Source organism: Poecilia latipinna, unplaced genomic scaffold (assembly GCF_001443285.1).
Source record: "Poecilia latipinna isolate Pla-1442-1.1 unplaced genomic scaffold, P_latipinna-1.0 Scaffold1050, whole genome shotgun sequence".
In the NCBI taxonomy this organism is placed as follows: domain Eukaryota; kingdom Metazoa; phylum Chordata; class Actinopteri; order Cyprinodontiformes; family Poeciliidae; genus Poecilia; species Poecilia latipinna.
The window spans coordinates 58,954-72,744 of NW_015113666.1; the positions used below are offsets into that span (position 1 = coordinate 58,954).

At 37.2% G+C, this 13,791-nt stretch overlaps 1 protein-coding gene across 2 annotated transcripts in view; it reads left to right on the plus strand.

Annotated features, from left to right (window-relative positions):
• tuft1b (tuftelin 1b) overlaps nucleotides 1-13,791 on the plus strand; it is a 39,943-nt gene that overhangs the window by 11,680 nt on the left and 14,472 nt on the right. Inside the window, exons 1-5 of one of the 2 annotated variants that reach the window (XM_015051536.1) lie at nucleotides 2,989-3,074; nucleotides 12,664-12,741; nucleotides 12,845-12,943; nucleotides 13,025-13,099; nucleotides 13,222-13,287. In XM_015051536.1, the coding sequence (XP_014907022.1) occupies nucleotides 13,067-13,099; nucleotides 13,222-13,287 (99 nt within the window). In that variant the 5' untranslated portion in view covers nucleotides 2,989-3,074; nucleotides 12,664-12,741; nucleotides 12,845-12,943; nucleotides 13,025-13,066. Of the gene's footprint in view, nucleotides 1-2,988; nucleotides 3,075-12,663; nucleotides 12,742-12,844; nucleotides 12,944-13,024; nucleotides 13,100-13,221; nucleotides 13,288-13,791 lie in introns of those variants that run through there. The other variant, XM_015051535.1, reaches the window with a different exon arrangement.

Below are 13,791 nucleotides of genomic sequence, written 5' to 3' on the forward strand. Positions count from 1 at the left end.
TTGCATTAAGTGCCATTATTTACTGAATGACACTTCATGTCTTATGCACAAACCCTTCAAATAAAGTGTTGCTGTATTTCTTTACCTTTTTGCAAGGACCCTGGTCTTCATTTCATCCATGATGACCTTAAATTAATTTCCTTAAATAATGCTCACCTTCTTGAGGTCTTCTTTCTGCACCTACTTAACAGCAAACATTTATTTGAGGTCATTGTCATGTTGGAAAACAAAAGGTTTTAGTGCTGACTGCTCTAGATATTTGGTTCGAAATCTTCATTCCTTCTGGATTTCTTTGAACTTGACAAGATTCCCAGGCCCAGAGCCAATGAAGTCACCATGATTCACTCTAAGTCTCTGGGTTATTCACCTCTCTTCTTCTTCCAGACAGACACAGCGTCTCAAGCTTTTAGATCTAGTCACCTAAAGAAAATGCCTAAAGTATTCATCCTCTCTCTTTTACTTCCTTTTGGCTTCAAAGTGTTTCTTCTGGGGAAGTGGATTTTCTTTTAGAGCTTTAGTTGTTGTTGTTTTTGAGGCTACAATCCCTGACTTGGTTGAGTTATTTATTGGTGTCAATTGTCCTTTAGAGTCTTTCAACGGTTTTGTTTCTTCTCACTTGTGAGTTGTTCACACTTAAACATTGTAAATACACAAAATCTTACCAAGTATTTTTTAGTTTTTTTCTAGTGAAAATATTATAAAATAAGATAAAACTAACTTACGAGTAGCTTTTTAGCAAGATATCTGACCTTGTTTTAAGTAAATAAATAGCTATGACTTACTAAATCAACACATCAGCTCATATTCATTATCAGCAAAAACTGGGACAAACATTTAATGTCTCTATTCTGATGTAAAAAAAAAAAAGTTCTTGTTCCACCGGCAGATTATTTCTTTTATAACAAGAAGTTTTTCCCATAAGTGAAATAATCTGGTGGTAGAACTGGAAAATTTTCATCAATATTTACTTAAAAAAAGCCCAGATATCTTGCGGAAATGTTACTTGTGCGTAGCTTTGTCTAATTTCATGGGTACTAAGATATTTGCATTAGAAAATAAAAATACTTGGTAAGATTTTGTTTTTTTGCTGAAAAGCTGAATTTCCTTTCAAAAACAAACTAATGGTTTAAATTAACATTTTTAATATCAGCTAAAAATATTTTTTAGCTGAATTAATATAATTTATAAATATAGTGCATCTTTTATGACAAATTTGATTTATATACTTGTGGTATGTGAAAAAACTGTATCCCTTACTCCCCCCAATTAGGCATATAAATGACACCAAACACTTTGTGTTGTGAGCTTAAATGTGTGTAAGGACAGCAAGCACAAACATGAACATATTTGGTGTGTTCAGTCAGGTTTGTTTGCACAGTTTTGTTTATTTTGCACACTGTAACCAAACCAGAAACTGTTATATAAAGACTTTTCATTAATCAGCTTTATGTAACCAGCATGACGCATTCCTCAGGGTGCTGCTACCTACCAATGTCACCGTCTGGCAGACAAACAACGGCCTCGTCCTTTTGCAGTTTTTATCACCTCAGTAACTCAGGAATCACAGGTTTGCATGCATAGTGCTTTCACTGATGTGGACAGCATCACTGAAGTAATAAAACGCTGCTTTAGTTTGAATGTTGAAGGAGATGTTTTATGTAAAATTCACATTTTCGTGCATCCATTTGGGTCTCTACTGCTTCTAAAAGCAGCCCAAGTGCTTAAAAACAAAACACCCAGCTGGTTTTTGGCAATAGGTTCATATTTTTTAGGTGTCTGGAAAATAAGCCTTTTCAAAATCCTCTGGAATGTAACTTCACAAATCAGCAGGCACTGACTGTTGCCTACCAACCCCAGAGAAGTCCAGCCCGTTACCTAGCAACCGAAGTTGAGCTCTGGGACTTTTGGTCTACGATGACATTGCAGCATGAACTGACCCACTTTTGATTTTTTTTTTTTTTTGATGTAACGCGACCTGTATCTCTTTTTATGACAGTCTGAATAACACATGTCAGATTTTTTTCAATGCGACTCAGACCACTTGGATATCCGATATGTATCCAACCTTTTCAAATGTGACCTGAATCTGAACGGCCAGATCCTGAACGTCACGGATACTTGATAAACGTCACTAATCTGCGTCCTGATACACGCAAGCGGGAAGAAAAACAACACCCATGGTCCCAATCGGACAGCAACTTCAAAATCGTTAGCATCCTGGTTTACTTCTGCTAACACTGAGCACGTCTTCTTTTTGTGACATTGTTGCGCCCTCTACTGTGCATGCGGGACACTTTCAGGTCGTTTGCAGTTCACACTGGAGATCACATACACGTCGCATATATTTGTAAGTGTGAAATAATATGATTTGACAAAAATTCAGGATTGGGTAACTTCTCGCTCCAGAGTGAATGTAGCCTTGGTCAGCGGGTTTTACCATTGCTGTACAATGGCAACAAGTGTTTTGTTGTTGACTTACCATCCAGAAACCACTTACCGTAATCTTGTTGGTTGTGCAGGAGGCGCTACTAATGCTTTTCAAAGATGTATGATTATATAATTGCGCATCCGTTTGCAGTTTTCACGTGTGAGTGAAAACGTTGAGTTGAGTGGTGTGATCAGCAGTTTATTTGATTTTCATAAAAGACACTAACACATTTTTTCTGTGCAAAAAAATTTTATGAGCAAACTTTCTGCAGTTAATAAACTTATCTAAACGTCTTCAGGGTTGCATAATAGGTCAGCTTTAAACTATACAGGACTATTAAAATGTTCCTGGGTCCAATATAAACTGTCCTTGGCTGTTTATAATCCGAGCAGTGGGAATGTCTCTCCCCGTTCTTTCCGTTGTGCACGTGTCATCAGAGACCTGCAGGGGACGCTAGCGTCGACTGGCACTGTGGCTCCCTGTCTGGAGGAAGAGTGCGCAGGAACAGGGTTGGGCCTGGCAGTGCCTCACCCAGCCTTGTAAGGCAAGACAATCGTGACTTCCCACAAGCTTAGTCACAACACAGACGCAGTCGGTCCGGATCACATCTGCCTGGGAAGAGTCTCAGATTGCTTCGTCCGCTCAGGTAGATATGATAGTGGCTCTTTGAGATAAAGTATTGTATGGTGGGGGTTTTTTATGTCTGTGGAGGGAGATGAAAGATTTTTTTTTTTTTGCTTTTAAAAGTTTAAATATTTTGGGGAGGTTTTTTATATAGACTCATGTTGAATTTTCTGAATCTATCCAGGCAGAGGTGTTTTTTTTTTTTTTAAAGAAAAACGTAAAAATTATTTTTATCCAGTTTTTTTGTCACATGAGCTGTTTTACATGTTGGGCAAAAAATATTTTATATAAAGTTGTTTCAAGTACTGTATGACTTCTCCACCCATTCGTAACATGTGTAATCATGTTGCTCAGTCATAAAACCAGTGTTTGAGATATGGCTGGAGATAAATTAACCTTACAGATGTCTGTGAACTCTACTGGTGATGCTACTGTCTGTCCCTGCAAATTATTGGTCCTTTGCATTGATTGATGCTTTGTGTGGATGACTCCATGTATAGAGTGTCGATCTGTAAAATGAGGTCATCTCCTAGATGATGAGCAGCTGTAATGGAGAACAGTAGTCTAATAACGTGGGACTGGATGTTATAAAGGGAGCAGATGTTTGTATTATCTGGTGATACAGACATTAAGAAATCAGGAATGTTTTATAAAACTCAGTCAGGATGGGCTGATCCCTAGTCTCAAACAATATTAACTATTGTAAAATGTTGATTGTTTGTCGTTTTCTTAATTGAAAAATTGGTAATTCGGAATAAAAGGTGCAAATATTCTTTCTTTTTTTCCAGGGGGTTCTTTGTCAATTTTTCATGATCAGAAATATTTCCAAACTTCAGTATTTGTCTTTCTTGTGACTCAAGGGAAGCATGTAGTTGCCTTCTTTCAGCCAGCTGCCTGGCAGTTCTGCTTCTCCTATAACGGAATCCTTTACAATTAGATGCAAATTTTAAAACAGAAAATTCTCTTTTTTTTTTTCCAGTTTTACCTGAAATTTAGTCAAGATGGTTTTCCTCTTGGCAATTAAAGATTTTATTGGACAGATTTACAGATTGTAGTGAGAGACTTCCACTTATTGGAACTGCATGAATGCTATGTTTACAGTCTAGGTTAAAGTAATCAGAGTTGATTAATTACAATGAATATAGAAAGATAGCTGAGACTGAAAAATCTGAGCTAAATTTTATAAGGAAAACAAAAGAGAAGGTTGAAGAAAGACACTTTCAGTTGTTCCTAGAAAGGGGGTTGTTCTTGTGAATCCAGGTGAGCTGATGAAGAAAACAAGTCTTATTTACATTTACACCAAGTATTCCCAATTCTGAGAGGTGTCCCTAATTGCAAAAATCACTAAATGGGAGTGGAAAAACAAGTTGGAATCTGTAAAGCTGCTGGAGCACTGATCCATCCTCCTGCTCTTTTGTCTGGAATGCTGAAAGCAGGACAGGAGTGAATGAGAACAGACTCCCCCGAAGGGCTCATTACCACTCAGCTGAAAGGCTAAGCCAGATTATTTTACTTTGTTGCTTTCTAAATTCCTCTGTATCTCTTAAATATATCACTGAAGGAAATTTTACATAAAAATGTTGAATTGAGATCTACCCAAAAACACAATTTATTCCACGGAAAAATATTTCAGAAATTACAAAAGTAAACAGAAGAACATTCTGGCTGAAGCCATAATCCTTCTATTGCACCTTTGCGCGTGACGTCACTCTCGTCGAAGCTCGGCCCGCTCCGCCATGACGTACGTCAAAACATATGCGCTCCCGTAAAGTCCGTCAAAAACCGCACATCTGGTAGCCTAATATCGCTCTTATTTAGTTGGTTTCGCATTAAAAAAAAATGGTCACAGGATGCTGCGAGGTCAGCTACACAAACAGACAAGGATACAAACTAAACTTGTCATTTTATTGTATAACTTTTAATGAGGGGAGATACAGCGGCGATGGATAGCAGCTGTCAGTCATAATGACTGTCAACCTTCGGTGTAATCGCGGATTTGTAGCGAACACTTTTTACACAGTAAGAAGATTAATGTTCATAATTTATAAGTAATTATGATTAGAAAGATATAGAATATTGCACTGTGGCGAATATGCGTCTAGCCATCCCTAACAATGGAAACGATGCCCCCACCATCATGTAGCCTAGCATGTATGGAAAAAAAACGGGTTAGCATATCGTTTTTTTTTTTACGTTTTTAAGGCTGTTCCGGTTTAAGAGGAACCGCTGTTTATGACAAAGCGACATAAATCATGTAGTGTGAATTCAGGCAAAGTCGGTAGTTTGAGCAACACGTCAGGAGGGACGAAGTACGAGTCGGTTTCTAAGCTAGCTGTTTCCAACCGTTGTGAATATCGCCGTCTATGAGCCCCAACCAGGTATGTTACGTTCACGGACAAATTAGCTTGACTCGAACAAGTAGAAACCGTGAATTAACTGACAAAAACAATTTCCCAGTTGTTGGAATATTGAACAGTTACCCTGTTCAATACTCCCAATCCTCACTTCTGACGCCCATCATGGCGCTTCGAATGATTACGTGATTTAGTTGCAAACGGTCGATATATTACCATTTATACACTGTAAAACCAGAATTTTGCCAAGTAATATGGGTCTTACCAAAATAGTTTGGTATCTTACTGCACTTAAAATAAGACACTAACTCATACGTAACTTTTTAACAAGATGTAAGCTTATTTTAAGTCAATAATTCCTTAAAATTGCAGAAAAAGCACTTGTTCCATTGGCAGATTATTTCACTTGTGACATAGGAAAAATGTTTTGTTATAAGTGAAATAATCTACCAATAGAACAAGTACTTTTTCTGCAATTGTAAGAAATTGCTGTATTAAAACAACCTCCTATATCTTGCTGAAACATTATATGTAAGTTAGTTTTATCTTATTTCAAGTCTACTAAGACATTTTCTCAAGAAACTACCATAGACCAAAATTACTTGGCAAGATTTTATGTTTTTGCTGTGTATTTTTTATAGCCTACTTTTTAGTCCTTAAGAAACCGGCATTATATAATATTCCAAAAATAACTAATATTTCATAAGTTGAATGGAATTCTATTTGGAAAAAAATTGCAAGATAGTTTTTGAATTGCTACATAAACTGTTGCAATGTTTTGTTATACATTCATTAAATCATTTTGTTCTGAAGCTTAAAGGGAAAATCAATCATTGTTGTGAAAAATACTTGAACCAATGGGGTTGATGTTATCAGCAAAGTTGTTTTCTTTATGTTTAATTAACCTGAAGGTTCAATCTCGCCCTGAGAAATGATTTTGTGCAAACCTGCTCCGTCATGCAGGAGGTGGCCTGAGTGAATCTGAGCTTTGTTCTGCCTTTTTACGGGCTGAGAGAACCGCAGAAATGGAAATGAAATGTTCCCTGAGCTGCATGGGCAAGCCCAGAAGGTCACAGCAGATGTGCATTTGCATACTGATGCCCAGAACAGATACTTAAAACCTTGGAACATATTATGTTTATTTAAGAGATCTGAGTCTGCACTTGCCCATGAAGCTGTGAGAAGACGCATGTAGAGATCATTTAACTGTAGCCAAATATAACGAACATTTTTATTAGCGTATTCTGCTATGTTATACTGTACAAACAGAGCTGCAGGCCGTTGGGTGTGGTGTTGTGCAAATATGTCAATACCCTTTGAGCTTTTGACATGTTACAGCAGCAAACTAATATATTTTGTTAATTTTTATGCGATGGACCAACATACAGTGAATAAATGCAGTGAGGCACTGAGTTCTCTACAAATACATACTATCCAAAATAGAAGCTTATATTTCTATTTTTATCTTAACTGGAGTATTTTGTTGTTAAAACCTTTAAATTATGTTTTAACACGGTTCAGCAGTATGATGGTACGAAAAAAGTTCTGTATTTGTATATAAAGTCAATGATGCTGCCACCACCATGTGTCACTATGGGGATGCTATGTTCAGGTTAATTTTAGTTTTCTGCAGCACTGTTTTGCATGTAAATTTTCCATATTTACTGTTTCTGATTTGTGTTTATTGCATAAAATCTTAATAAAATACAGTTTGTGGTTGTAATGTGACAAATTATGAAAAGGTTTAAAGAGGTATGAATACTTCTGTAATTGCTGCCATTGTTGAATTTGAAATTGAGCAACCTTTTACAGTTCTATGTGTGAGTTTAAAGTTTGAGACATTTGTTGTGTAACTTTAAACGATGTTCTCTGCACATGGGTGGATGTCTGTAAATATTTCTGACAGTAATTCTGGAGAAACTAATTAAGGCTTGCTCTGAAAGTCAGTGTCTTCAGTCTTGCTGATGGTACAATGTTGATGCTCTTCATTCTTCCATCAATGGCTCTTTTGTTGTGGTTTGGACTTTGACTTTCAGTTTTCAGCCTTCATCCATCTGCACCTTAATGTAGAGGCAGGCTAGCATTAAAACATACCAGTAATTTACTAATTTCTACATTAAAATTGCAAATAGATGGGTAACCAGTGAGCATGTTTAGTTAACATGTTTAGCGCTTGTGACAAACACCTTACACTGCACATCACAGAAGGTTAATGTGCAGTTTGGAGTAGATTACTTATTTCTTTGCACTCTAATCGCCTCTTAGGGTGTGTCTGTCCCTGGATCATTTCTGCCTTTAGGACTGAGAAGCCCTCAAGGCTTTTTGTTGCTTCTTTAGATCAGGAATGAGTCTCGCCCCGCCTGTCAGCGCCTCTGAGCTGATGATTTTCAGGACCGTAATTATACACAAATACCTGGCGTTCAAGCCAAGCCGTTTAGTTTGCGATCACAATGCAAATCAGAGAACAGCCTGCTGACGTAGAAAACAAGATGTTCTCATGTCTTGCTCTTTGTTCTTTTAAGCTGTGCAGCTCTGCTTGTGTGATTTAGAGCATTTGGTGGCGCTCCTGGTAAAGCTGTGAGAAAATCCTTAAAGTGCAGCCATCTTTTATTGCAGTAGTTTAATCTCAAACTGAAAAAATAAACTGCATGTATAAGGCAGAGGAAAAGAAATCCCATGTGAAGAAATTATAACTGCTGTTTTATACTTTTGTCATTACAGCCGCAGAGAAGTGAGTTTTCTCTTCAGCTCTCCTCCCTGTTTTTATTAAGTTTCAAGTTCTGAGCTGATATAGACATTAAAAAGTTTCTAATGACCATTTTGTTTTGATCTAATTGCATATTTTGAATTGTTTTCCAGTTTATCCACCGGATTCTTATTTAAAATCTTCTGGTATTTTAGTACTGCGACAGACTGGCGACCTGTCCAGGATGTACCCCGCCTCTCGCCCGGAACGTTAGCTGGAGATAGGCACCAGCACCCCTCCCGACCCCACCGAGGGACAAGGGTGTTCAGAAAATGGATGGATGGATGGATGGTATTTTAGTATTTCTGACATCATCCACTCAAACACGATTTTCAGGGTATTTAAAAGAGAATCCAGCCCACAGCATCACAGGTCCTCCACCCTACTTAAAAAATAATTTTTCACACACTCACTCACTCACTAAGTAGGCTTTATTAGTGTCTCTTGATTCTACATTGTTGATGGTTTTAGGACTTTGTGACTCCAAGATGCCACTCAGTTCCTTAACTGATCAGAAATATTTAATTTTCTCCTTTCTTATAATCCTGATTGACAGGATGAATTTTGTTCCTCACAGGTTTGTTTGCCACACCTTCAGATTTTAAATACAAGTCACTAAGAACTATTTATTACTAATTTTGTTTTTTTAGGTAACTGTACGGCTGTGACAGCTTGACAAAGCAATTATAGCCCCACAAACATAAAAACTATTCTTAGAAAATGCTTCTTCTCTTACGACACCAGTCATATGATTTATGTCACTACACGGAACAAATTTGCCATTTATTGATACATTCATTAAAAAACAGTGGAGAAAACAGCAAAACTAACAATCCACATAATTTTGGGAGGTTTTAAACATAATTTGTTGGAATTTATTGAAACAACAATAACTCAAAATTGTTATAAGAAATTTATCATGATAAATGATAAACAATATGATTTATTCTCACCCCTAGTCTATGCATATCTGCCTTAGATGAACTGAGTGTTCTCCTCTCTTTCCTGTTTTGAAGAATGACTTGGACAAACATGCCTGCGTTTCATCTAGCGGTGTTTTTTTTTTTTTTCGAGATGTGCCAGTAAATGTGTAATGAGCTTTATCTCTAACAATCTGAAGCACTAGGCTGTTCTGCTGAAAAGCGTTTAACAGGAAGATCCAAATCACTATTTTCTTGGTATTTTCTGTTTCTGATTTATCATGGCGTGATGAAAGTACACAAACAAGTTTCCCGACGGAACGTCTTCGTAAGTAGGAAGCTCGATACAGTTTATGGTTATTCCCAGGAAAGGAGTGGCTAAATATCTGTGACATGTGGTGTTACTAGTTTTAAAAAAAACATTTGTAACAGTCCGTATTAAGTGATTTCTCTTTTGCAGCTCTTAACACTCCATGTAGATGCCGTTTAGGATTAATATCAAAGCAAAGCAAAGCTGTGTTACTTTCGTAAGATCTTGTTACAGAGAGATTCACTGTGCGACCTTGTTTACTATACTCCTTCAACAGTGTGTGACGAATTATTTCTGCATTAGACCAGGAAGCATTTTTCGGCTGCGAGGCGGTAAATACCATAAGAGTGACTGTGGAAAAACATGCTGGTGAGGATTCATGTCGACAGTTTGCATAAGCAACAGCAGACGCATGATGGTCTGTTGATTTATGATTTATGCAAAGTTTATGCAATGGTCAGAATAAAAAAAAATACAATTCTGACAAAAATACAAGCAAGAATTTGTACATTTTAAGCTAATACAAAGGAACAACAAAAAAGTACTTCCAATGAAATGAATAAGGAAACGGCAAAAATATTCCTTCTCGCCCACAAACTCAACTGGAAATCAAATCTGTCAAGTGATTTACAGTTTGTAGCTAAAGACTGAGACGAAACAAATGTATGAAATGGTAAAGATGTGGATTACAAATAGGAAATGGAATAAATAAGAATAAAACTTTTCATTAATTTAAATAAACATAAATAGGACTGTTTGCTATTTCACCATATTTTAAAATTAGTACAATCAGTTTAATGCAAAAGTCTCTTTAGTGCTTTATCTCGACATATTTGATTTAAGGTACTTTACTTTGGCATGTTTCTCATTCAGAGAAACATGCCAATTGTTGCCACAATTGTTGACTTTTAAACACACATTGCATAATATGCTGTAACGGTCAGTATTGGTTTTTATTTTTTACGATCTCTTCTAGTTTGTATTTGCTTGTTTTGGTTAATTTGCCCCCTTTATCTGATTCATACTTATGTAATGCAGTTCAGTTTCTTCCTGTTTTCATTGTGTACCCCTGTTGCCCTTCTGTTTTCTTCAGTACTTAAGTATTTTCATGAATCATGGAGATTACTCTTGCATGCAAATGCTTAAAACTTCTTATTACTCACTATTACAAAGGACAAATTATTTGATTTACCTCCAAAGTTGAATAAAACTCAAATGCAGCCTCTGACGTCATACTTTTCAATGGATCATCCTGCTGGAGATTATGCAATAAAAGAATCATTTGTTTGCTTTCAGAGGGGACTGAAAGGTCAGGCGTGTTTAAAGGATTTTAATTGACATCATTGTTTTTTTTAGCTAAGATGAGTTCTTTAAACTATTCACTTCACGCAACAAAACGCTGATTATCTTAATAATGTATCTGTCACAGCCTCAATGAATGAGGCTTTATGTGCACATTTAAATGTTCTCTCAATTACTTCACTTTTCTACACCTTTCCTTTTGTAAAATGAAACAAGCAGTAAATTCCTTTATGATGCTCAGAGTGAAAAATATGACAAAGTGGCTTTGATCGTGGAATGATGTCTGCGCAGTGTCGCCTGTAAAAGATGAAGGAAAGCTCCTGCACAAAGGAACAACAAAAACAGAAAGAACTTCCACTGAAATGAATGAGGGAACGCAAATATTTCTTCTCGTATAAACTCAGTGGTTGATGCTGAGGAAACAGATCTGTCCTCAGGTGATTACGGTTTATTGCTGAAGGATATAAAGAAAGAGACAAAAACTGTATAAAATGACAAACATTTGGATTGCATATTTAAAAATAAGAATCAGACTTTTCATTCATTTAAATGAACAAAATGAGAACTGGTTAGAAAAACATTTTTTGCAGTTCAGTGCAAAAGCATTTTTCAGTTCAATATCTGTGACTGTTTTTATTTAATGTAGTTTATCTTCACACGTTGCTCAATCATGCACATAACAGACAAAACAGTTTATGAATTTCCAGATTGCTCTTGCATACAAATATTTAAAACTTTGCACCCTGTTTCCACTTACTTAATGAAATGTAAACTGGTTTAGACCTCTAACCAAACCAAAATCACTCCACACAACCTCTTGCTGGTTATAATAACTAGAGTAAATAAAAGCTGCTATGTGACTTCAATGTGGCTTCAGTTTGGTTATGGAGTCACATAGCCACATTTTTTTACTCTAATCCAAGTCCAAACCTCTTGTGTAATCCTTCAACTTTCAACACACTTGAATCAAACTAATAGTTAATTTCCTTAAACAGCAGGCAGCTCTGCCAATAAGCCGTTTATTTGATTCAAGTGAGTTGGAGATGGGATGCATCTAAAGGTTGCAGGATATTAACTCTCATGGATTAAACTTTGCTTTTCCTGCTCTAAACTATGATTAAAAGAAGGATGAGTATTTTTAATCTAAACTAAATCTGCAGTTTGCAAAATGGGCATGAAAGTTTGAGTAAGAATTGACGAGTAGTTGGCAGAAATTGTCACATGGCACGGTGGTGGCAGCATCATGCTGTGGAGATGAGGGGGGGTTTTCCCAGCAGGAGAGGGAAGAGACAGATTACCTAGAAACCAAAAGAATAGTTTTTTATTTGTTTGTTTGTTTGCTTTCACTCCATCTTTGGTAGAAACCAAAAAAGAAACAAACTTGTTACATTAACGATGATTTAAAACGTTCAAGACTTCGTTTTAAAATATGTTTTGTTAATCTGTGAGCTTTGCTATATGAATGAAATCGACTTATGGTCCATATCCACAGGACTCAACATACAGACTGATCAAGAATTTCCTGTACGTTCACTGAAAACGCTGCTACTAGTATTTTCACACTTCAATTGAAAACGTTACGTGACAAACATTTTTGTTGTTATTTGTTGTTGTTGCCAAGGAGACGGAGCCGACTGGAGAGTGACTAAGCTGGGGGTTTTAGAGCGTTTTGTATTTTTAGCCCCGGCTGCACTGGACTGGTTAGATTTTCTCCAGCTAGCTGACCACAAACCCTGAGTGGAAAAGTCTCCTCACTGTGGGTTGCTAAGATTTCCAGTGTGATTGTAGGATTTGCACAGAGGAACTTCAGTGATGGGGAAGTTTTATGACTTAAAAACCACCCTCTCTCTCTCTCTCTGCTCCTCCTTCCACTTTCATTTTGAGCTCCTCTTCTTTCTCTTCATCAATCTTTTGCCCCCACCCCTCCGACGCTCCACTTAGTCATCCACCTCCTCTTACCGTCTCATCTTTCATTCCAGGATCTCCGCAGGACGCTCAGACTTCCCCTACAGGATCAGGATCAAGCAGGACGCATCTCGGAGCGGCACAGCAGCAAGGTACAAACTCAGAGCGGAAAACACAGGATCGTTTACTGGACGACGGAGGCGGAGATCAGAGGGATAATTTTTTCTTTCTTCTTCTTCCCACCATGGAGTGTAGGAGAGCAGCATAGCCGTTGTGCTGCCTCAGAAACCCAGCGAGCAGAAACAAAGAGCTGCACTCATCACTCCCACAGAAGAAAAGGTAGAAGTCATTAAGGTATGCGTTCCGGTTCAGTGGAGCTACAGTGGCGTTGAGCTTTTCCAGTGTGTGTTTCATAGTTGTGTTTGGTGTTTTAAGGTCTACCTCGGAGCTCGGTCAGAGGCGGTGCAGAGTGTCAGGATGCTGACGGACGAAGTGTCTCAGATTCAGGAGGTCAGAGCTCAGCTGCTGGGGCTTAAAGCATTTAATTACTTGTGCAGAGCTCAAATGGAAGCCTTTATGTTCTCTGTGCATAGTGAACATTTTTTTGAAGCATTATCTGTTTTTGTTTGTAGGTGCGGTACTGCCTGAAGACTCTGAGGCAGCAGATGGCTGCCAGACAAAACAGCAACTTCAACAAGGTAGATTCCTACTTCTAACGCTTAAAAAATGTCATACTGAATCAGCCAACAGCTCGTGTTTTACTCAGTGTGTCTTCATTTTGTTCTTACTGAAGAATTAACTGTTTCATATCTATGCATCTCTGTGTCTGGCAAGTGAATTCGATGCTTAATTTGGGGGGAAACTGGAAAAATGTATGAAGAGATGTGAACATGTAAAGGCAAGAAATGCAATAGGAATTAACTAAAATAAAAAATTTGAAAGCAAATCGACAGTGGAAAGTGATGAAATGTAAAGAAAATATTCCAAATGTCTTTATTTTGTCTTTATCATTAAAACATGGATGTTCTCTGATGTTGGAGAGTCTAAAATATGAAAGGAAAATGTTAAAATAAACCACAAGTTTAGGACTCATAAACATTCACGTTTTTAAGGCGATTTGTTTTTTTGCAAGCTTAAGACTTGAGTCCTGATAGTTTTGGCTTTATTTTTTCCTACAAATTTATGACTTTTTCTGATGTTGG